This window comes from Mobula hypostoma, chromosome 1 (genome assembly GCF_963921235.1).
Source record: "Mobula hypostoma chromosome 1, sMobHyp1.1, whole genome shotgun sequence".
Lineage (NCBI taxonomy): Eukaryota > Metazoa > Chordata > Chondrichthyes > Myliobatiformes > Myliobatidae > Mobula > Mobula hypostoma.
This window is the reverse complement of record NC_086097.1, coordinates 29,994,090-30,016,268: the sequence shown is the minus strand read 5'-3', so window position 1 is coordinate 30,016,268 and position 22,179 is coordinate 29,994,090. Positions and strand designations below refer to the sequence as shown.

Genomic DNA, 22,179 nt, shown 5'->3' with positions numbered 1-22,179 from the left:
GGGATGATCGAAAAAAGCTAGCAAAAGAATGGAAAGAAGATGAGATTAAAGCAATTATAAAACTGTACGAAGACGGGGCATCTTTCGGGGATTGGAACCCGATTCATTTGACGAAGGTAATCAACAAATTTATAGGCGAAGTCAAAAGAGCCAAGATATTACGAAATGGACCGCTATTAGTGATATCGCAAACACGAGGAAATCTGCAGATGACGGATCTCCCCCTCCCCCTCGCACTTTCAAATCTCTTACCATCTCTTCTTTCAGTTAGTCCTGACGAAGGGTCTCGGCCTGAAACGTCGACTGTACCTCTTCCTAGAGATGCTGCCTGGCCTGCTGCGTTCACTAGCAATTTTTATGTGTATTGCTATTAGCGATATGTCGGGATAGTGCTCAGCAAAGCAAAGTGATAAGATTAAATAAAATAGATGGCAAAAAAAGTACAGTGCTCAATACTCGACAATAGAAAGTGGACGAGTTATTTCGGGGATACCAACAAAAGTTACAATGGGTGAAATTAAACAGAACGTAAAAGGAGAAAAGATTATTGAGGCCAAACGTTCGGAAGTTACAAGAGATGGAAAACAAGTGTGATAGTTTATCAGTGATGATTAACTTTGATGAAGAGAGATTGCCGACTAAAGTTTATTTAGGGTATATGTGTTATGAGGTCAGAATATATATACCACCGCCTTTAAGATGTTTTAAATGTCAGAAATTTGGGCACATTGCGGTGGTCTGCAGAGGGGGAAAAAGATGTGGGAGATGCGCTGGAGAACATGAATACGGGAAGTGTGAGGCGGGAGCTAGGCTGAAATGCTGCAATTGCGGCGAGGAACACAGCGCAGCTTAACGAGGGTGCATTATTAGCAAGAAGCCAGCTGAGATACAATATGTTAAAGTAACTCAAGGGATTAGTTACGCTGAGGCAGTGAAAGGTTTTGCTGAAAAGGAGGAAGCTACTAAGCAAACAAATACAGGGAATAATAAACCGCTGAACTGTGAGGGCTGTAATAAGATAAATAAGGATACACTAATAATGAATAGAAAAGATTTCGTACTGTTTATGGTAGATTCAATTAACTGTTCAGCGCAAACAGACAAAAGAACAGAAAAAAATTAAAATTATAGTCAAGTCTGCAGAAAAATATCTTGGTATTACAGGGCTTAGGTGGGAAGCAGTTGAAAAAACACTGAATGGAGGATCAAACAGATCACAGGCAGGGGAGGCGGGATCTTAATAGCAATATATATACTGCAATGGAATGCAAGGAGTCTTATCGCAAATGGTCAAGAATTTAAGAAATATGTATCAGAACTTAAGGAAAAACCTCTTGTGTATACAAGGAACATGGTTGAAACCACAATTAGATTTTGTTTTACAAGGATGTACAGCTATTAGGAGGGATAGAAGCAATAGCAATGGTGGAGTAGTAGTAATATTTATAGCCAGTGGGATGAGATATAATATAGTCAACATAGGGCAGAAGTATGAATCAATAATAGTCAAAATATGGATAGGCAGAGAAAGCTTGGTAATAATAAATTATTATAATCCATGTAGAAGACGAAGCAAAGATACATTAAACGAAGTGGGTGGTAGGATGCAAGGGAAAATAATATAGTGTGGGGATTTCAATGGACACAGTACACTATGGGGATGTAAAAATGTGGATGAAAATGGATTAGTGATAGAAGAATTTCTAGATGATGAAAAACTGGTATGTATAAATAATGGAGAAGGTATGAGATATATCCCGGAATATAATATATTTTCTACTTACAAATATAACTGCAATAGACTTAACATTTGTAAGTAGAGAATTAGCAGGGATCAGTACTTGGAACATATTGAAACAAACTACAGTAGGAAGTGATCACTATCCCTTACTCACAAGGATTCAGGTTAAAATGGAACAAAATGTAGGATCGAAAGTGTCAAGGTGGAAAATAAATAAGGCAGAGTGGGAGACATTTCAAACAAGAAGTGAAGTAAGATGCACTAAGATTTTAGATGAAAATATATCAGATACAGAAGAAATGAATTATAAATTGGTCACAGCAATTATAAATCCAGCAGAAGAAACAATTTTGAAAAGTAAAGGTACAGGAAACAGGAAAATGTTCCATGGTGGAATTGTGAATGTAGTAGAAGTATAAAAGCAAGAAATAAAGCATTTAAAATGTTAAAAAGACAACATTTGGTAGAAACACTAATGTAATACAAAAGAAAACAATCAGAAGTTTGGAAAACAATCGGACAAGTAAAGCGAGCATTTTGGAGACAGTATTGTAACAAAATTGGAAGAGAAACTCAGCTATCCGAAATAGGGGGCATGATAAGGAAAGTGAATGGTATAAGTAGTAAAGAGATTCCTGTGCTAAAAAGTAAGAACAAAATGGCAATTAACAATGTAGAAAAAGCAGCAATATTGGCAAAAACTTTTGTAAACATACATAGCTCGGAGAATTTGATGGTCAAGGCTAGACAGCAAAGGGAGGAGAGGCTTAAGCAAAATTCAGGAATTACAGACAAAAGAACAACATCTGAAGAAGTGCTGGATACACCTATTAGTGTAACAGAAAGAGAAAGAGCCATTATGAATGACTGGCCATCTTCTCCTGGGAAGGATCAAGTATGGGGTATAATGCTGAAGCATTTATCAAAAAGTGTACTTCTAGTTCTACAGAGACTGTTTAATAAAATATGGGAAATAGGTAAACTACCAACTGCATAGAAACATTCTGTTATTGTTCCAGTATTAAAACCTGGTAAAGATTCATCAGACCCAACAAATTATAGACCAATTGCACTAACTTCACAACTAGGTAAACTTATGGAACGAATAATAACTGATAGACTTACATACTTTCTAGAAAAAAGAAATCTTATTTCTCCCTACCAAAGTGGTTTTCGTAAAGGAAGAACTACAGTAGATTCAATACTTAGCTTGGAATCTGAAATTAGGAAGGCTCAAACAAATAAAGTTTGTTGGGTCCTGGCGGTATTTTTTGACATAGAAAAGGCATATGACATGCTCTGGAAAGAGGGAGTGTTAATCAAATTGAAAGAACTAGGGGTGGAAGGAAAATTATATAATTGGGTTCTAGACTTTCTTTTTGGTCGAACAATTCAAGTCAAGGTGGAAACAGAGTACTCCAGGACATATTTGGTTGAAAACAGAACACCACAAGGTAGTGACTGCAGTCCATTACTATTTTCCATAGTGATAAATGACATATTTGCGCAAGTTAAACATAGTGTGGGGAAATCCTTATATGCAGATAATGGGGCTTTATGGGTGAGGGGAAGAAATTTAATTTATATACAAAGAAAAATGCAAGATGCAATAAATAAAGTGGAGGAGTGGGCAAATAAATGGGGTTTCAAATTGTCTATAAGTTGCAAGTGATATGTTTCTCAAGAAGTCACAAACCAATTTCCATGAAATTATATGAACAAAAATTAGAGCAGGTAAAGGTAATTCGGTTCCTTGGTTTGTTATTTGATGAGAAACTTACATGGAAAAAGCAAATTGAGAAAATTACAAACAAATGTAAAAAAAACAACTTATTGAGGGGCCTTGCTGCGCAGGACTGGGGTGCGAGCAGGATATCGCTATTAAATATTTATCAAGCTCTAATGAGGGCTACATTGGATGATGGAAGTGTAGCTTACATGTCAGCTGCAGACAGTAATTTAAAAATGCTGGATGATGAGCAAGCCCAGGCCCTCAGGATATGTAGTGGTGCATTCAGAACATCACCTATATCAGCTCGTCAAGTTGAAATGGGGGAAATACCATTAAGACTTAGAAGAATAAAGCCAATGCTACATTATTGGGTTAACATCATGGGGCATAACTACTCACATCCAGCTAAAGCTATATTAGACTGCTGGGAACATAATAAGTCAAGTTATAATAACTTTGGATGGATCGGTTATGCAGCAGCACAAAAATAAGGTCTACACGAAAATGGAATATAGCCCTACAGTTCCAATATCTGATGTTCCTCCATGGCTCTTTACAATGCATACAGTGGATAAAAACCTGCAACAACTTTTAAAAAAGAAGTCTAACTATGGAATCAAACAGATAGTACAAGAATATATAGACTCGCATTTTAGAAATGAACTTGTAATATCTACGGATGGATCAAAAGACCCTAGCTCTGGCCACACAGGTATTGCAAACTACATTCCTCAGTGCAAAACTAGTATCAGGAAAAGAACATCAAACCATTTATCAGTGTATACAACAGAATGAATGGCAATTTTGTGTGCATTATCTTGGATAGAAGAATAGTTAAAAATACACTTGGACTAAGATGTTAACTGTCCTGTGCTATCACCAGTGGGATCATCAGTTGATCTGCCACCGGTCTTCAGGAGTTTTGGCCCACTTATGATCAAGACTCCCTCGAGGTGGTGGGCTAGCAGTGCTAAAGCACCACCTCCCACTGGTGAGCTTAAAAACTTGGCATCTGCCTCTATCAGAGTTGTTGGTCACTTCCATCCAACAGATAGTCTGCTCTTCAGGTGTCTATGCAACTACTGAAGGGTTTGCAAGATATGTATATACTGTCTGACTATCTGCCCCTCTGGACATACTTGGTCCACACCCATGCTGATCCTTTTTCTGCTGCCTTAGCTACAGCCCTGCTGGTTGACTTGATCTCTCTTCTAGTGAAGCCAAGGTCACGCAGCCACTTCTGGAGAGTGAACGCAATAAACCCACGGCAGCCTACTTCGAATGGATAGCATGAGACCTTCCACCCTCTGTCTCTGCACTCTGATTTTAATTCTGCATACTTGGTTAACTTGTGCTCATGGGCTTCATCGATGTTGTCTTCCCAGGGGACTGTGAGTTCATCAATAACCACTTCTTTACTGGTGTCAGACCATACGATTATATCTGGACGCAATGTGGTGAAAGCTAATTGCTCCGGGAAACTGCCTTTCCCGTCCAGGTCGGTCTTGACACACCAGTCATTGACTGAAGAAAGTATGCTTGATCGTGAGCCTGTGCTGTACACCCTTGACTTGGAGCCTTCTTTCACAAATTATATGCCATGTTCTGTGCAGCATGGGGCACGAGAGAAGTTGTGCTGCAGTACTCTCTGCTCAACTGCTTCTGTTACAACTTTGAAAATAATATCAAAAAGGCTGCAATCTGTTCAGACAGTTTATCTGCATTAACCTCGATAAAATCAAGAAAATCAGAAAGTAGACAGGATATTTTATTGGAGATTTTATGCAAGTTATATACACTGACCAAAAATGGGGTAGAAGTAAGCTTTCTTTGGGTTCCTGCTCATTGTGGAGTGGAGGATAATGAAAAGGTGGATAATATAGCCAGACAATCACTCAAATTGTCTATAATAGAGGTCCAGATCCCTCCAAGCAAAGGAGAAGTCAAAAGCATTATAAAAACACGTGCAGTATTGAGGAGACATGGCAGAAGCACTGGGATGAGAGTGAAACAGGGAGGCAACTGTACAAAATACAGAGGCAAGTCAGATACAAAAGATTGTCAAGTGGATATAGAAAGACAGAAGTGATCATCAATCGTTTAAGAATTGGACACACAAGTCTTAATTACACATTACATAAAATAAGGAAACATCCAACTGGGTTGTGTGAACAGTGTAATCAACCAGAAACAGTTGAACAGGTATTGATAAAATGTAAGAAGTACCAACGAGAAAGAGTGAAGATGATAGGAGCGCTTAAGATAAACAAAAAAACTGCTGTGGGTATAGAAGATATTTTAAGTGGGAATTCAAGAGAAATACAGATCCGTATCATGAAGTATCTGAAAGACTCGGGTTTATTATACGGAATATAGGGAATGCAATTCTTTTCCCTTCTCCTGTTTATCCAACGATCCACACTCCAGTCTAGCAGGTGGCGGTAATGCACCTTAAAGCTGGTTTGCCAACCGCCATAAAACAACACAAGAAGAAGAAGAAATGCCTAATCAAGTTCGCGTAGCCCTCGCTCTCATGGCCCTTGAAAGACAGCAGGTCAGCCAGGCCTCAGTAAGCCCTGACGGCAGAGCGTCCATCTTACTCAAGAATGCGGCTCCGAACCAGACCACGCCGGTCTTGTGTTTTTAACCGTGGACTCTTCGGCACGAACGCCGAGGACCGACCTCATTGCAGCCTCGACAGTGCCAGCGCATCGGGATATCAGAGGTCTGTGAACAGCGTGGGTTCAAGTTACCGGGGTCGTCGTCTATTCATTACGGACACCCTATCAGGGTGTAATGCTTCCGGTGCTCAAGTCAGGGTGCTGCCATTATTATGAGGCAAAGAGCTTGCTGGAGGCCGCCAGCGGCGGCGGGATCCAAATTATAGGACTCTACGGGCCACACTCTGCTTCGATGGACCACACCACACGAGGACCTTGTCTTGGCTAACGATGCTAGACCTTTGTTCGGCAGAACTGCCGGCTTGTGCATGCAAAAGGACTTTTGGGTCGTTACCCTGTGCCCTCTGCCTGCTGGGCAAATTCCCAAACCTCATCAAGCCCACATTTTCCACAACTGGCTCGCCAGTCCACGTTGGGCTCAGAAAAGCTGGCCAGCACGAAGGCTGGGCTTGCCGGCATTGAAATGCTCAAAGCTCTACGCTTCTTTTTGGATTCCAGACCTAATCAGTTCCCCTCTACCACCACTCTGCTCCATCTAGCGGAATTAGTCCTTACTCTTAATAATTTCTCCTTTGGCTCCCCCCACTTCCTCCAAACTAAAGGTGTAGCTATGGGCACCCGTATGGGTCCTAGCTATGCCTGCCTTTTTGTTGGCTTTGTGGAACAATCTATGTTCCGTGCCTATTCTGGTATCTGTCCCCCACTTTTCCTTCGCTACATCGATGACTGCATTGGCGCTGCTTCCTGCACACATGCAGAACTCGTTGACTTTATTAACTTTGCCTCCAACTTTCACCCTGCCCTCAAGTTTACCTGGTCCATTTCCGACACCTCCCTCCCCTTTCTAGATCTTTCTGTCTCTGTCTCTGGAGACAGCTTATCCACTGATATCTACTATAAGCCTACTGACTCTCACAGCTATCTGGACTATTCCTCTTCTCACCCTGTCTCTTGCAAAAACGCCATCCCCTTCTCGCAATTCCTCCGTCTCCGCCGCATCTGCTCTCAGGATGAAGCTTTTCATTCTAGGACGAGGGAGATGTCTTCATTTTTTAAAGAAAGGGGCTTCCCTTCCTCCACTATCAACTCTGCTCTTAAACGCATCTCCCCCATTTCACGTACATCTGCTCTCACTCCATCCTCCCACCACCCCACTAGGAATAGGGTTCCCCTGGTCCTCACCTACCACCCCACCAGCCTCCGGGTCCAAAATATTATTCTCCGTAACTTCCGCCACCTCCAACGGGATTCCACCACTAAGCACATCTTTCCCTCCCCGCCCCCCCCCTGCATTCCGCAGGGATTGCTCCCTACACAACTCCCTTGTCCATTCGTCCCCCCCATCCCTCCCCACTGATCTCCCTCCTGGCACCTATCGGTGTAAGCGGAACAAGTGCTACACATGCCCTTACACTTCCTCCCTTACCACCATTCAGGGCCCCAAACAGTCCTTCCAGGTGAGGCAACACTTCACCTGTGAGTCGACTGGGGTGATATACTGTGTCCGGTGCTCCCGATGTGGCCTTTTATATATTGGTGAGACCCGACGCAGACTGGGAGACCGCTTTGCTGAACATCTACGCTCTGTCTGCCAGAGAAAGCAGGATCTCCCAGTGGCCACACATTTTAATTCCACATCCCATTCGCATTCTGACATGTCTATCCACGGCTTCCTCTACTGTAAAGATGAAGCCACACTCAGGTTGGAGGAACAACACCTTATATTCCGTCTGGGTAGCCTCCAACCTGATGGCATGAACATCGACTTCTCTAACTTCCGCTAAGGCCCCACCTCCCCCTCGTACCCCATCTGTTACTCATTTTTATGCACACATTCTTTCTCTCACTCTCCTTTTTCTCCCTCTGTCCCTCTGAATATACCTCTTGCCCATCCTCTGGGTCACCCCCCCCCTTGTCTTTCTTCCCGGACCTCCTGTCCTATGATCCTCTCGTATCCCCTTTTGCCTATCACCTGTCCAGCTCTCGGCTCTATCCCTCCCCCTCCTGTCTTCTCCTATCATTTTGGATCTCCCCCTCCCCCTCCAACTTTCAAATCCCTTACTCACTCTTCCTTCAGTTAGTCCTGACGAAGGGTCTCGGCCCGAAACGTCGACTGCGCCTCTTCCTATAGATGCTGCTTGGCCTGCTGCGTTCACCAGCAACTTTGATGTATGTTGCTTGAAATGTTTGGCATTGTATGCAGGTCAAATAGCACTTGGGCTTCACCCCTCCACGTGGTCTCTCAACCCGATGGTGATTGCTGTCCATGAGGCGATTACCGCCTCCCTAACGAAGCCAGCACCCCGATCGTCACCCGGTCCCACGTATTCAAGACATTTCGGCACGTTTAGCCGGGGAGATTTTTTTTTCTAAAGTGGACTTAGTCGGCTACTATCAGCTGCCTCAGTGCAAGAGGACGTTCCAGAAACTGCTTTGAAAACCCCGTAGGACCTATCGTTTGGGCTGAAAAATGCAGCACAAGACTTTCCAGCAACTAATTGACTCTTTTTAAAAAAAGAAACTTGAGATTTTCTTTTTGTTTACCTGAGTGACAGGGCATCTAAAAGCAATCACACATCACATCTCCGCACACTTTCCAAGCGCTTAAGCCAACGTGGGCTGATTATTAACCCAGCTAAACGCCAGTCTGCGTACAGCAGCACCATATGGCCTACATTTCGGAATTCGTGACTGACATTCAGCACGTCGAAGGGGAAAATAATGCTGTGGCTGATTGCCTCTCACAGCCTGCTGTCGGTGCCGTACACATCGGGGTTGACTGCTGGTACGGTAACCAACCGAACAGGCAACCCGAAACTCCAGGCTCACAGGACAGCAGTCACGGGCCTGCAGGCGGCTGACGTCGAGTTTGGGGACACAAGAGCTTCTCTCCTGTGCAACGTGTTAACAGGTTGCCCTTGCCCCATAGCCCCTGCAAACCGGAGGCGTACTCCTTTTAACTCAATTCACGGGCCTCCTGCATCCGGACGGGAAGGCTTTACAGAAATTGGTTGCTTTAAAGTTTCAAACAAAAGAAAATCTGCAGGTGCTGGTGTTACGTACCCCGTAACTGGGTTGCCAAACCAGCAGAAATGGATCACTCAGTTGGAGTCTGGAGTACTAGAACTAAGAAAGTTTTATTAAAGAAACAAGCAACACAGTAATCGAAAGGATAATAAATGCAACAGTTCAGCGATGATAAACGCACATGTGCACATAATTAAGATAACAGCATCAATCAAGCTCTATCGTTGTCTAGGGGTAAATGACCAATTTCAAAATGACTCAAAGTTCAGTCCAGTTCAGTTTGCAGTAATCGTTGCCATGGCGATGGACCAGGTAGGGGAAGAGAGACAGAGAGAACAGGAACAACTGATCATTCAGAACACTGCTTCACTCACAGACCGGCGAGATTGCTCACAAGCAACTTTTGGGCGGGTCCTCTGTGATGTCACCTGAGGTCACCGACTGTGACCCCTTCTCCAGATGCGGTCGATCCTCTGCAGTGAACCCGGCACCCAGGCAAGGGCGGACACACACCGGGTTCCCGCTGATCGTACCTTTCCACCCTGGTCGTTGTCTGATACTTCTCACCCACTCGTGAGAGGCGCACCGCTTCCAGGGTCTCGTTACCTCGGGTGGCGTGTGTGTCCCTGTCTTAGCGAACCTGTCCCTTTTTATCCCCCTGCTGGGGTATCGCCTGTCCATCACTTCAAACAGTTCAGGGTTCAAAGGGGGGGAGCCGCTCCAGACAGCTCTCTCTCCCACGTCCCTTCATTACACATCTCCAGACGCTGCTCCATTGTTCCTTATCTCTCCTTCCCCTGAGGGCAGGTGGCAGACCAACTGCTGATGCCACTGATGCTAGCCCAGGCCAGCAAACATCTTAATTTTATGTGTATTCTCGTAACACTGGAAATCCGGAACCACACACACAAAATGCATGTCGATATGGATCTGGTTGGTTCTTCCCACTCCCCACCGTCTGGTGATTTCACACATCTCGTTATCATGGTGGACCATACCACCAAGTGGCCAGATGTTGTCTCTTTAGCATCGACGATGGCTGTGGATGTGGCTCAGGTGTTCATCAATATCTGGGTTGCTTGGGTTGGCACCCCATCCGATATTTCTTCTGACCACAATTCCCAATTCATGTCAGACCTCTGGGCTCCAATGGCCCAGAACCTCGGCATCGCAACACAGCATATGACTCGCAGTCCAATGGCCTGTGTGAGCCGTTCCACCATTCCTTAAAGGTTGCTCTGAGGGCCTCCCTGATAGACGAGTCCTGGCATGATAGTCTCCCCTGGGTCCTGTTCGGGCTCAGAGCAGCTCCAAAAGAGGACCTCCAGTCCTCCGCAGCTGAGATGGTGTATGGGCAGACACCACGGGTGCTGGGTGATTTTGTTCTTGATGCCACAACTGCCTGGTCAGTGCCTCAGTAACGTTCTGCCCTCAATAAGCTCACCTATTCCTACGTCCCATTGTGGCAATGCAGCACTCTTGGGTTCCAGATGACCTACGTTCTACCCCGTTTGCTTTGTCCACCATAGTGCATATCAACACACCCTTAAGCCTCCTGACGATGGCCCATTCCAGGTTTTGGAACAGAGCAAAAAGACTATTTTTGTAGATAGGAAGGGTAAATACAGATTGCCTTAAGCTGGCCGAGCAAGACTTGGATGGTTCCACTACCATACTCCCTGCTTCACAACTTGACCAAGTGTGTGTCAGCACACCCCCGGATGAGCCAGAGTCGCCTGCTGTTACTCCAACCAAAGCACATAGGGCCTCAGCTGCATGGCTTCTACAAGCTCCAGATTCTCCATGCTGGTTTTGGTGAACTCTGGGGTGGGGTGGAGGGGAGCCTGTGTCGGGTAATGGATGACCGATGACATATATTGTTCATAATAGAATCTGTTCTACATCATTCATAAACACAGTCATTGAGTTGTGTTCTCTTTAAGAGACGGGATCTGACACGACAGCCTTGGGGAGCTTAAGGTAAAAGAACCCTTTGGAGAAAGTGATCATAATATGACAATTCACCCTAAAATTTGAGAAGAAACTAAGGTGAGATATGTCAGTAATACAGTGGAGTAAAGGGAATTCCAAAGGTATGAGAGCAGAACTGATTGGAAAAGAACACTGGCAGGGATGATGGCAGAGCAGCAATGGCTGGAATTTCTGGAAGCAATTTGGAAGGCATAGGATATGTACATCCCAAAGAGGAAGAAGTTTCTAAAGAAAAGATGACACAACCGTGGCTAACAAGAAGTCAAAGCCAACATTAACATCAAAGAGAGCATGTAATAGAGCAAAAATTAGTGGGATGTTAGAGGATTGGGTCGCTTTTAAAGACATAGAAGGCAATCAAAAAGTCATTAAGAAGGCAAGGATGGAAAACAAACACAAGCGAGCCAATAATATTAAAGAGGATACCAAAAGTTTCTTCAGTTACATAAAGTGCAAAAGAGAGGTGAGAGTGGATATTGGACTGCTGGAAAACAATGCTGGAGAGGTAGTACTAAGGGACAGGAAATGGCAGATGAATTGAAGAAGTATTTTGCATCAGTCTTCTCTGTGGAAGACAGGCAGTATGGTGGAAGTTCCAGGGGTGATGAAGTGTGTGAAGTTACCATTTCTAGAGAGAAACTTCTTGGGAAAGTGAAAGAGTGTGCTGAAACTGAGGGTTCAAAGGAAGTTCATGAAAATAGTTGAGGATTAAATGGCTTGTCATATGAAAAGCATTTGTTGGCTCTGGGCCTGTATTCACTAAAATTCAGAAGAATGAGGGGTAACCTCATTGAAATCTATCAAATAGTGAAAGGCCTTGATAGAGTGACTGTGGAGAGAATGTTTCCTATGGTGGGCGAGTCTAAGACCAGAGGACACAGCCTCAGAACAGAGGGACATCCTTTCAGAACAGAGATGAGGAGGGATTTCTTTAGCCAGAGAGTGGTGAATCTGTGGAATTTGTTGTCACAGGCAGCTGTGGAGGCCAAGTCTGTAAGTATATTTAATGCAGAAGTTGATAGATTCTTGACTGGTCAGAGCATGAGGGGAGACAAGGGGAAGGCAGGAGATTGGGGGTGAAAGGAAAATTAGATCAGCCTTGATGAAATGGCAGAACAGACTAAATGGGCCAAATGGCCTAATTCTGCTCCTGTATCTTATGGTGTAAGGTTACTGCTTTTAGAAACATAGAAAAACTACAGTACAATACAGGACCTTTGGCCCACAATGCTGTGCCAAACATGTACTTATTTTAGAAATTACCTAGGGTTACCCATAGCCGTCTATTTTTCTAAGCTCCATGTACCTATCCGGGAGTCTCTTAAAAAACTCTATTGTATCCACCTCCACCACCGTTGCCGGCAGCCTATTCCACGGACTCACCACTCTCTGCATTAAAAAAACTTGCCCCTGACATCTCCTCTGTACCTACTTCCAAGCATTTTAAAACTGTGCCATCTCGTGATAGCCATTTCTGCCCTGGGAAAAAGCCTCTGACTACCCACACGATCAATGTCTCTCATCATCTTATACATCTCTGTCAGGTCATTTCTCCTCCTCCATCGCTCCAAGGAGAAAAGGCCAAGTTCACTCAACCTATTCACATGAGGCATGCTCCCCAATCCAGGCAACATCCTTGTAAATCTCCTCTGCACCCTTTCTATAGTTTCCACATCCTTCCTGGAGTGAGGTGATCAGAACTGAGCACAGTACTCCAAGTGGGGTCGGACCAGAGTCCTATATAGCTGTAACATTACCTCTTGGCTCTTGAACTCAATCCCATTGTTGATGAAGGCCAATGCACCATATGCCTTCTTAACCACAGAGTCAACCTGCGCAGCAGCTTTAAGTGTCCTATGGACTCAGACCCCAAGATTCCTCTGATCCTCTACACTGCCAAGAGTCTTACCATTAATACTATATTCTGTCATCATATTTGACCTACCAAAATGAACCACCTCACACTTATCTGGGTTGAACTCCATCTGCCACTTCTCAGCCCAGTTTTGCATCCTATCGATGTCCTGCTGTAACCTCTACAGCCCTCCACACTATCCACAACCCCCGCAACCTTTGTGTCATCAGCAAATTTATGAACCCATCCCTCTACTTCCTCATCCAGGTCATTTATAAAATTCACAATGAGTGGGGGTCCCAGAACAGATCCCTGAGGCACACCACTGGTCACCGACCTCCATGCAGAAAATGACGCATCTACAACCACTCTGCCTTCTGCAGGCAAGCAAATTCTGGATCCACAAAGCAAGGTCCCCTTGGATCCCATGCCTCCTTACTTTCTCAATAAGCCTTGTGTAGGGTACCTTATCAAATGCCTTGCTGAAATTCATATACACTACATCTACTGCTCTTCCTTCATCAATGTGTTTAGTCACATGCTCAAAAAAATTCAATCAGGCTCGTAAGGCACGACCTGTCTTTGACAAAGCCGTGCTGACTATTCCTAATCATATTATGCCTCTCCAAATGTTCATAAGTCCTGCCTCTCAGGATCTTTTCCATCAACTTACCAACCACTGAAGTAAGACTGACTGGTCTATAATTTCCTGGGCTATCTCCACTCCCTTTCTTGAATAAGGGAACAACATCTGCAACCCTCCAATCCTCCGGAACCTCTCCCATCCCCATTGATGATGCAAAGATCATTGCCAGAGGCTCAGCAATCTCCTCCCTCACCTCCCACAGTAGCCTGGGGTATATCTTGTCAGGTCCCAGTGACTTATCCAACTTGATGCTTTCCAAAAGCCCCAGCACATCCTCTTTCTTAATGTCTATTTGCTCAAGCTTCTCCATCTACTGTAAGTCATCCCTACAATTGCCAAGATCCTTTTCTGTAGTGATTTTGTCCGTATTAGAAGTAAAGGGCTGCGGCTTTTGTTAAACACAGAAAATGACTCTCACATGTTTTACTCACAAAATCTTACAGATGCAGAGCCAATCTAGGCAGGAGGGAATAAATGAGGTACTTGAGTACAAAAAATACAAGAGAACATTTAAGAAGGGAATCAGGAAGTCTCTAGCAGGGAAGGTGTAGGAAAATCCCAAGAGCTTCTGTAGATCCAGTACATTAAAAGCAAAAGGATAGCGGGGGACAAAAGTGGTCCTCTGGAAGATCAGTGTGGCCATCTTTACGTGGAGCCGAAAGTGAGCAGTTTGGCCCCTAATCTAAGAAAAGATGTGCATCGGAGTGGGTCCAGAGGGGGTTCATGAGAATAATTCCAGGAATGTAGGGGCTGTATGAAGGGTATGAGAACCGTTGAATGATTTTGGGCCTGTACTCACTGGAGATTTGAATGATGAAAGTGGCAGTTGGGGGGCGGGGTGGTGGAATCTCACTGAAATCTATTCAATATTGAAAAGGAAAGGACAAAATTAGTCCTCTTGTAGTTCAGAGTGGTCATTTACGCGAAAGAAACGGGGGAGATTTTAAATGGATATTTTGAATCTACTTGGGAGATGGGCACAGAGTCTGTAGAACAACTCTAAGGTAAAACAACAAGGAGGTCGTGGACCATATACAGATTACAGAAGAGGAGGTTTTTGCTGTCTTGAGGCAAATTGGGGTGGGTCAAGGTGTTGACCCAGGGCTTGCAAGGTGTTCTCTTGGACTTTGTAGGTGGCTAGTGCAGGAACTGTAGGGGCTCTAACGGATATTTAAAATGCTCTTAGCAACAGGTGAGGTGCCGGACAATTAGATGATAGCTAATGTTCTGCGGTTAAAGAAAGTCTCTTAAGAACAAGCTGAAAAATTATAGGCCAGTGAGCCTAACATCAGTAGTGGGAAAGTTATTGGATGGTATTCTAAGGGACTGGATTTGTAAATATTTGGACAGACGGGGACTGGTTAGGGATTGTCAACATGACTTTGTGTGTGGTAACTAACCTTACAGAATTTTTCAAGGAAGTTACCAGGAAGGTCGATGAAGACAAGGCAGTGGATGTTGTCAACATGGACTTTAGCAAGGCATTTGACAATGGGAGGTTGGTCAAGTAGGTTCAGACATTTGGCATTCATGATGAGGTAGCACATTGGATTAGACAATGGGAGATGCCAGAGGGTGGTAGTAGATACCACCCCTGACTGGAGGCCTGTGACTAGAGTGCTGCAAGGATCAGTGCTGGCTCTCTTGTTGTTTGTCAACTAGATGATAATGTAGGAAACTGGATCAGCATATTTGCAAGTGACACCAAGACTGAGGCATAGTGGACAAAGAGGAAGGCTATCAAAGCTTGGACTGGGATCTGGAAAAATGGCAGACAGAACTTACTGCAGACAAGTGTGAGGTGTTGTATTTTTGGAGAACAAACCAGGGAAGGGCACTGAGGAGTGCAGTAGAACAGGGATCTGGGAATACAGATCCATAATTCCTTGAAAGAAGCATCACAGATAGATAGGGTCGCAAACAAAGCTTTTGGCATATTGACTTCCATAAATCAAAGTACTGGGTACAGGAGTTGAGATGTTATGTTGAAGCTGATAAGACATTAGTTAGTTACTGCCTGTTATGTCACTGGCATTTAGGGCAGCTATGAAGATCCTCCATCTCTGTACGTTCATAGCATCGCACACACTTTTAGAAGGACTCTTCATTGCTGTTTCGGTAACTATTTTTTTGACCAGTCTGGGTTGTTAGTCCTGAGCTGAACCCCCAAACCTGGAGGACTGGTGGACCTCTCTTAGTCTAGCCTCTACCCTTTGACCTGTTTGGCAATGGTGACCCCCATCAAGAGCCAAAGCACAAAGCCCTGACTCCAGTTAACATAGCTCTCCGGGTCATTGAGGCATACCAGCCTCCAAAGCCTATGCGACAAGATTGTGGTCCTCTAGGAGGTGTAGAAGACTTTGGTGAGGCCTAATTTGGAGTGTTGTGTGCAGTTCTGGTCACCTAGCTGCAGGAATGGTGTCACTAGAGATCATAGGTTAAAGGGTGAAAGGTGAAATATTTAAGTGGAGTATGAGAGGGATCCTTTTCACTCAAAGGATGGTGAGAATGTGGAATGAACCACCAGCAGAAGTGGTAGATGTGGGCTCTATTTCAACATTTAAAAGAAATTTGGTTAGGCACATTGATGGGAGGAGTACAGAGGGCTATGGTCTAGCTGCAAGTTGATGGGACTAGGCAGATTAATAGTTGGCATGGACTAGATGGGCCAAAGGGCCTGTTTATGAGCTGTCGTTTTCTATGACACTATCTGCTGGGGGAACTCAGCAGGTTTAGAAGTATCTTAAGGCGGGGGGGGGGGCGTGAAAGAAATTGTTAACATTTCTCAAGGTCCTGTATCCTAATACACTATTTTGACCTGAAACGTTGATGGTTTCTTCCCTCTATATTTGCCTGTTTTTGTTCTCAGGTCCCTCTCCTGGGGTGAAAAGACCATGACTATCCAAATTATCTATACCTCCGTATCTCTGGATAACTTTCCAGGTGGCCATGCCTCTATATACAAATGGACTGCCTGCCTCTGTCCCTATGTAGCTATGTATCCAAATTCCCATTTGCCTTGATACTCAAGAACTAGGAGCTGGAGTCGGCCACCTGGCTGTTCGAGTCCGCTCCACCATTCAGTAAGATCATGGGTGATCTGGCTGTGGAGTTCACTCCACCTCCCTGCCTTTTCTCCATTACTCTTACTGCAAAAAGAAACTATTTAACTGTGCCTTAAAAATATTTAATTGTGTAGCCTGTACTGCTTCCTTGGGCAGAGAATTCCACAGATTCATCACTCTCTGGTAATTCCTCCTCATCTCCGCCCTAAACCTACTCCCCTGAATCTTGAGGCCATGTCCCTTAGTTCTAGTCTCAGCTACCAGTGGAAACAACATTGCTGCCTCTCATTCTTCCGATTACCAGAGAACAGAATTCCATGCGACTCGATCTCTCCTCATTCTCTCTCCCAGAGCGATTTGGCTTTCACCTCGCAACAGGTGCGTCTCTCGTGCCTCCCAGCTTCCCTTCCACCCCTCCAAAGGAGTGACCCGTTTCTTGCTTCCCCCACAGAACTCCCATCACAATGATCTGCCTTGATCAATCTGCATCCCACCCCCACACCACTGTACTGATCTGTCTCTCAACCAACTCTTCCTCCCTTTAGTGATCCGTCTCTCACGCACCCACCTGAGCGATCTGTGATGTTACACCCCCCACCCCCACCGGATATCGCTGGAGAACATAGCATTTAGACCATCTCTCTGCTGCTATTAGGCAGGAGACACAGGAGCTTTAAGTCCCACACCACCAGGTTCAGGAACAGTTATTACTTAACCATCAGGCTACCGAACCAGCGTGGATAACTTCACTCACCACAATTCTTGACTGATTCCACAACCTATGGGCCCAATTTGAAGAAATTCACAACTCACATTCTCAGTATTATTTATCTATCTATCAACCTATTTACTTACCTATCTATTTATTATTTTATTTTCATTTTTGCAGTTTGTCTTCTTTTGAACATTGGTTGTTTGTCAGTCTTTGTGTGTAGTTTTTCATTGAATCTATTGCATTTCTTTGTTATACTGTGAATGCCTGTTAGAAAATGAATCTCAAGGTGGGATATAGTAACATATACGTACTTTGGTATTGATAATAAATGAACTTTGGATCATGGATTTCATATGTTACTATTCTCCTCTCTCCCCGCAGGCATCTCCGCAAAGAGACAACTGGTCCTGCCTCCAATGGCATCCTACAACCTCAGCGTAGCCAGCAGCCTCACAAACTCCAGCTCCTGCCCTGATGGCATCTTCTGGGACTGGCTGTATTCCTTCCTGCCCGTCTACATCATGGTGGTGTGCATCTTTGGCCTAGTGGGCAACAGCTTCGTCCTCCTGGTCTTCTGCCTACACCGGGGCCGACGCACAGTGCCCGAGATCTACCTGGGGAACCTGGCGGGTGCTGACCTCCTGCTGCTGAGTTGCCTCCCGTTCTGGGCGGCCAACATTGCCGAGCGCTTTGCCTGGCCCTTCGGCCAGTTCCTCTGTCGCTTCGTCAACCTCACAATGTACATGAACCTCTGGAGCAGCATCTACCTGCTGGTGATGGTCAGCATAGATCGGTACCTCGCCCTGGTGAGGGTCTTCAATCCTGGGCGTATCCGCACAGTCTTCTGCGCCAAGGTTAACTGCGGCCTGATCTGGGCCTTCAGCCTGCTGATGAGCAGCCATGCCTTCCTGTTCCGCCGCGTGGTCTTCCGGCAGGACCTCAACATGTCTGCCTGCCTGCTTCAGTACCCTCAGCAGGACTGGGAGTTCAAGATCAACATCGTCTTCATTGTCGGCGTCTTCGTCATCCCCGGAGCTGTCCTCAGCTTCTGCACTGCCAAGATCCTCAGCGTCCTCCGCAACAACCGCCTGCAGCGCTTCACGCTGGTGCGCAAGGAAAGCAAGGCAGCTGGCCTGATCCTCATTGTCCTCTTGGCCTTCTTGGTCTGCTGGGTGCCCTTCCAGATCTTCCGGGTGCTGAAGTTCTTCCACGATGCGGGCCTGCTGACTGGCTGTGCCTGGAATGAGGCTCTCAATAATGGCAACCAGATCGTCACCTTCTTTGGATGTACCAACAGTTGCATCAACCCCATCCTCTACGTTATGGTGGGGAAGCAGTTCCGCAGCAAGGTCAAGCAGCTCTACACCCAGTCTGTGGCCAGGAGGAAGTCGTCGCTGACATCATTCCAGGACTCCACAGTGACCCACAACACACTCATCTCCACTCTGGAGAGGTTAGACCGCTGAGCTGGGAAGGGTGAGAGATCCTCTCCTGTGGAGCCACCTTTAACATGCCATTTCCTTGCCTTTCTACATTCTCTTCAATGATAGGACGTCCTGTCAGTCTGTGGACACAGAAGCTCAGGAAAATGGGAGCAGGTAGTAGGCCTTAAGCCTGCCCCGCTGTTCACTATGACCATGATTGATCGATGCTGGCCTCAACTCCTCTTCTGCACCAATTCCCCCGTATTACAACAAAATAATCTATCTCCACTTTAGATACCCGCAGTTGTCCAACTCCAATAAACCTCCTAGAGGTTCACTGCCCTCTGCAAGAAGAAATGTTTATGTACTTTAGTGGGACTAGCTGAGATGGACATCTTCGTCAGCACAGACGAGTTGGGCCAAAGAGCCTTTTCCCTGCTGTATTATTCTATAACTCTAAATGACTGGCTCTTTAGTTTGAAACTGTGCCCCCTTGTCTGACATTCTCTGACTAACATCTCAGCATCAGCCTCCCTTCAGGATCCTCCATATATTGAGAAATTACCCCTCATTTTCTAAACTACAAGAAATACAGAACCAAGCCTCTCTTGATCGGGCAACCAAGAATTTCAGATTGTATATTGTATACATTCTCTGATAGGAAATGGAACTATTGAACTATTGACTCTCCTCCTGGCAATGTTCCTGATGAACTTCTCCTGGACTGTCTCCAATGATGTGCAGGTTACTCTTTATTGTCTGGCATCCTTGGGACCCGAACTGGTGTCTGACCACAGAACTGCCCGCAATTTGCTGGAGAGCTGATCTTTCTAAGTATAGTCACATCAGGGTCATGCAAAGGCTCCAAGAACTGTCTGTAAACCAAAGTTTCCAGAAGTTAGAAATGCAGGTGAATTGGTAAATTATTGACACACATACAGATCATTTCATCACATAGGTACATCAAGGTAATACAAGGGAAAACAGTAACAGTATGCAGAATAAAGTATTACGGAGAAAATGCAGTGCAGTCAAATGAGACTCCTCAAGTAGGCAACTTGGTTGGCAAAGATCAATTGAGCCTAAGAGCTTAGCTACTGTCAAAGTAGTTACTGTATTACCATCACTAGCAGTGGACTTTGGAAGCAATAACAACGTACAGATGCCGATATCTCCATGGTTTACTTTGTACATCTGAATATGCATTTATATCTGTTAACTTTCAGTGTGCATCAAGTCTAGAGGTTTGTTATATCATTACTGGAGTGAGCTTTGAAAAGGTATAGATGCAAAGTAAAGGGTGGTGAGAAAGTGGAACGAGTTCCAGCGGGAGTGGTGGATGTGGGTTTGATTGCGACATTTAACAGAAGTTTGGATAAGTACATGGATGGGAGGAATAAGGAGGGATATGATCTAGTTGCAGGTCGAAAGACCTGTTTCTGTTCAATGTTGCTCTATTTATCAGTGACTGCTACAGAGAAAGAGGTGGTGTATTAGTATGTGGAACTATAATTGGAGCTGGATTTGGAATTGGTTTATTATTGACATATGTAGCAAGATACCATGAAAAAGTTGTCTTGCACACTGTTTCTATAGATCAAATTATTACATCAGTGCATTGAGGTAGTACAGGTGCAGGGAGACAGTAAGTGCGAGGTCACAATGAGATTGATTGTGTGGTCAAGAGTTCATCTTAAAGTACAAGAGATCTGTCCAATAATCTTATAACAGTGGTTTTGGCTGAGATTGCAAAAGTTACTGAGATGTTAACTAGCCACTGATTGGTACAGATCTTTGTTAATTTAAGATCTTGGTTAGAAGTGATTAATTAGTGCATACCTGTACTTGCAGAGTCAAAACTTACCGGACAATGGGAGCAGCCAAACTGGAGAGTTTCATCCTGAGGTGATGGAACAATTTGTCAATAAGAGAATAATCAAATAAATCAGCAGAGTCTCTGGGACTCTGCGGAGGGCTATTGACAGAGCCCAAAGCATGTCTAATGGCCAATAAGATACTTTAACCTCAACCATGTGAATTTATGTAGCATCTCTAAGATGGAATTTGTTCCTAAGAGGCAGCAAGAGAATGTTATTTGGATACTCAGATGACCTAAATGTTGGTGATGGGGAAGGAAGGTTCTTTAAGACTGTAGTGGAGAACCAAGGGGGAGATGTCTGGGCTATCCCACCTGGGGGCAAAGGGAGTTTAAAAACAAGGATGGAAAGTTGGGTGGGGTGTTGACTCCCATATTGTTCATGTAGGTCAATTCATTACACAGCACATTGAGATAGCACAAGGGAAAACAATGACAGAATGCAGAATAAAATGTAACAGTTACAGAGAAAGTGCAGTGCAGGCAGACAGTAAGGTGCAAGTTCATAATGATTGTGAGGTCAAGAGACCATCTTATCGTACTAGGAAACCATTCAATAGTCTTAGAACAATAGGATGGAAGCTGTCCTTGAGCCTAACGTTACATGCATTCAGGCCTTTGTATCTTCTGCCTGATGAAAGAGGGGAGAAGAGAGAATATATAGGGTGGGCAAAATTCAAGAATATTATTGCTAAATGTAGCTAATTATTGGAAATTTGTAAGTCATGCACAGAACCTAATAGCAACCTGTATTAAATATCTGGAAGGGTTTATGATCTGACTTCACAAAGAGATTCAAACATAGATCAGTGTTATAAAAGAGGATGGAGAGGGAATTTCAGAGTTTGGGACTGTGGCAGTGGACACCACGGGTGCCAGTGAATTACCGACGGAAAACACTGATACTGAAGAAGTCAATGGAAAGTGCACTGGCATGGCAGTGAAATCACCCTGAAAACCACATAATGTTTCACCAGGCTTGTTAGTTTTGAGTTGATGTGATGCACTTAAATTATGTACTCCACAAGCAAGTGAAATATGCATTGGGTAACTGTCACAATGATATTAATTGTGTTACCATGAACAAGGTTAATAAATTAATGATCATTCTTCTGCTTTCCGGGTGTGTCTGACTGACTGAAAGAAACAAATCCACTTATGCTGAGTAACACACACAAAACGCTGGAGGAACTCAGCAGGCCAGGCAGCATCTATGGAAAAGAGTACCATTGATGTTTTGAGCCAAAACCCTTCGGCAGGACTGGAGAAAAAATGCTGAGGAGTAGAGTTAAAGGGGGGAGGGGGCAGGGGAGAGAGAACCACCGGGTGAAAGGTGGAACCTGAAGGGGGAAGGATGGAGTAAAGAACTGGGAAATTGATCAGCGAAAGAGACAGAAGGCAATGGAAATAAGAAAAGGGGGGGGG

At 44.6% G+C, this 22,179-nt stretch overlaps 1 protein-coding gene across 2 annotated transcripts in view; it reads left to right on the top strand.

Annotated features, from left to right (window-relative positions):
- LOC134352437 (B2 bradykinin receptor-like) overlaps nt 1–21,836 on the top strand; it is a 42,757-nt gene extending 20,921 nt beyond the window's left edge. For both annotated transcript variants that reach the window (XM_063059799.1, XM_063059751.1), the window contains exon 2: nt 17,836–21,836. In XM_063059799.1, coding sequence (XP_062915869.1) covers nt 17,871–18,920 — 1,050 coding nt within the window. In that variant the 5' untranslated portion in view covers nt 17,836–17,870 and the 3' untranslated portion in view covers nt 18,921–21,836. The remainder of the gene's footprint in view (nt 1–17,835) is intronic.
- The last annotated feature ends 343 nt before the right edge of the window (nt 21,837–22,179 follow it).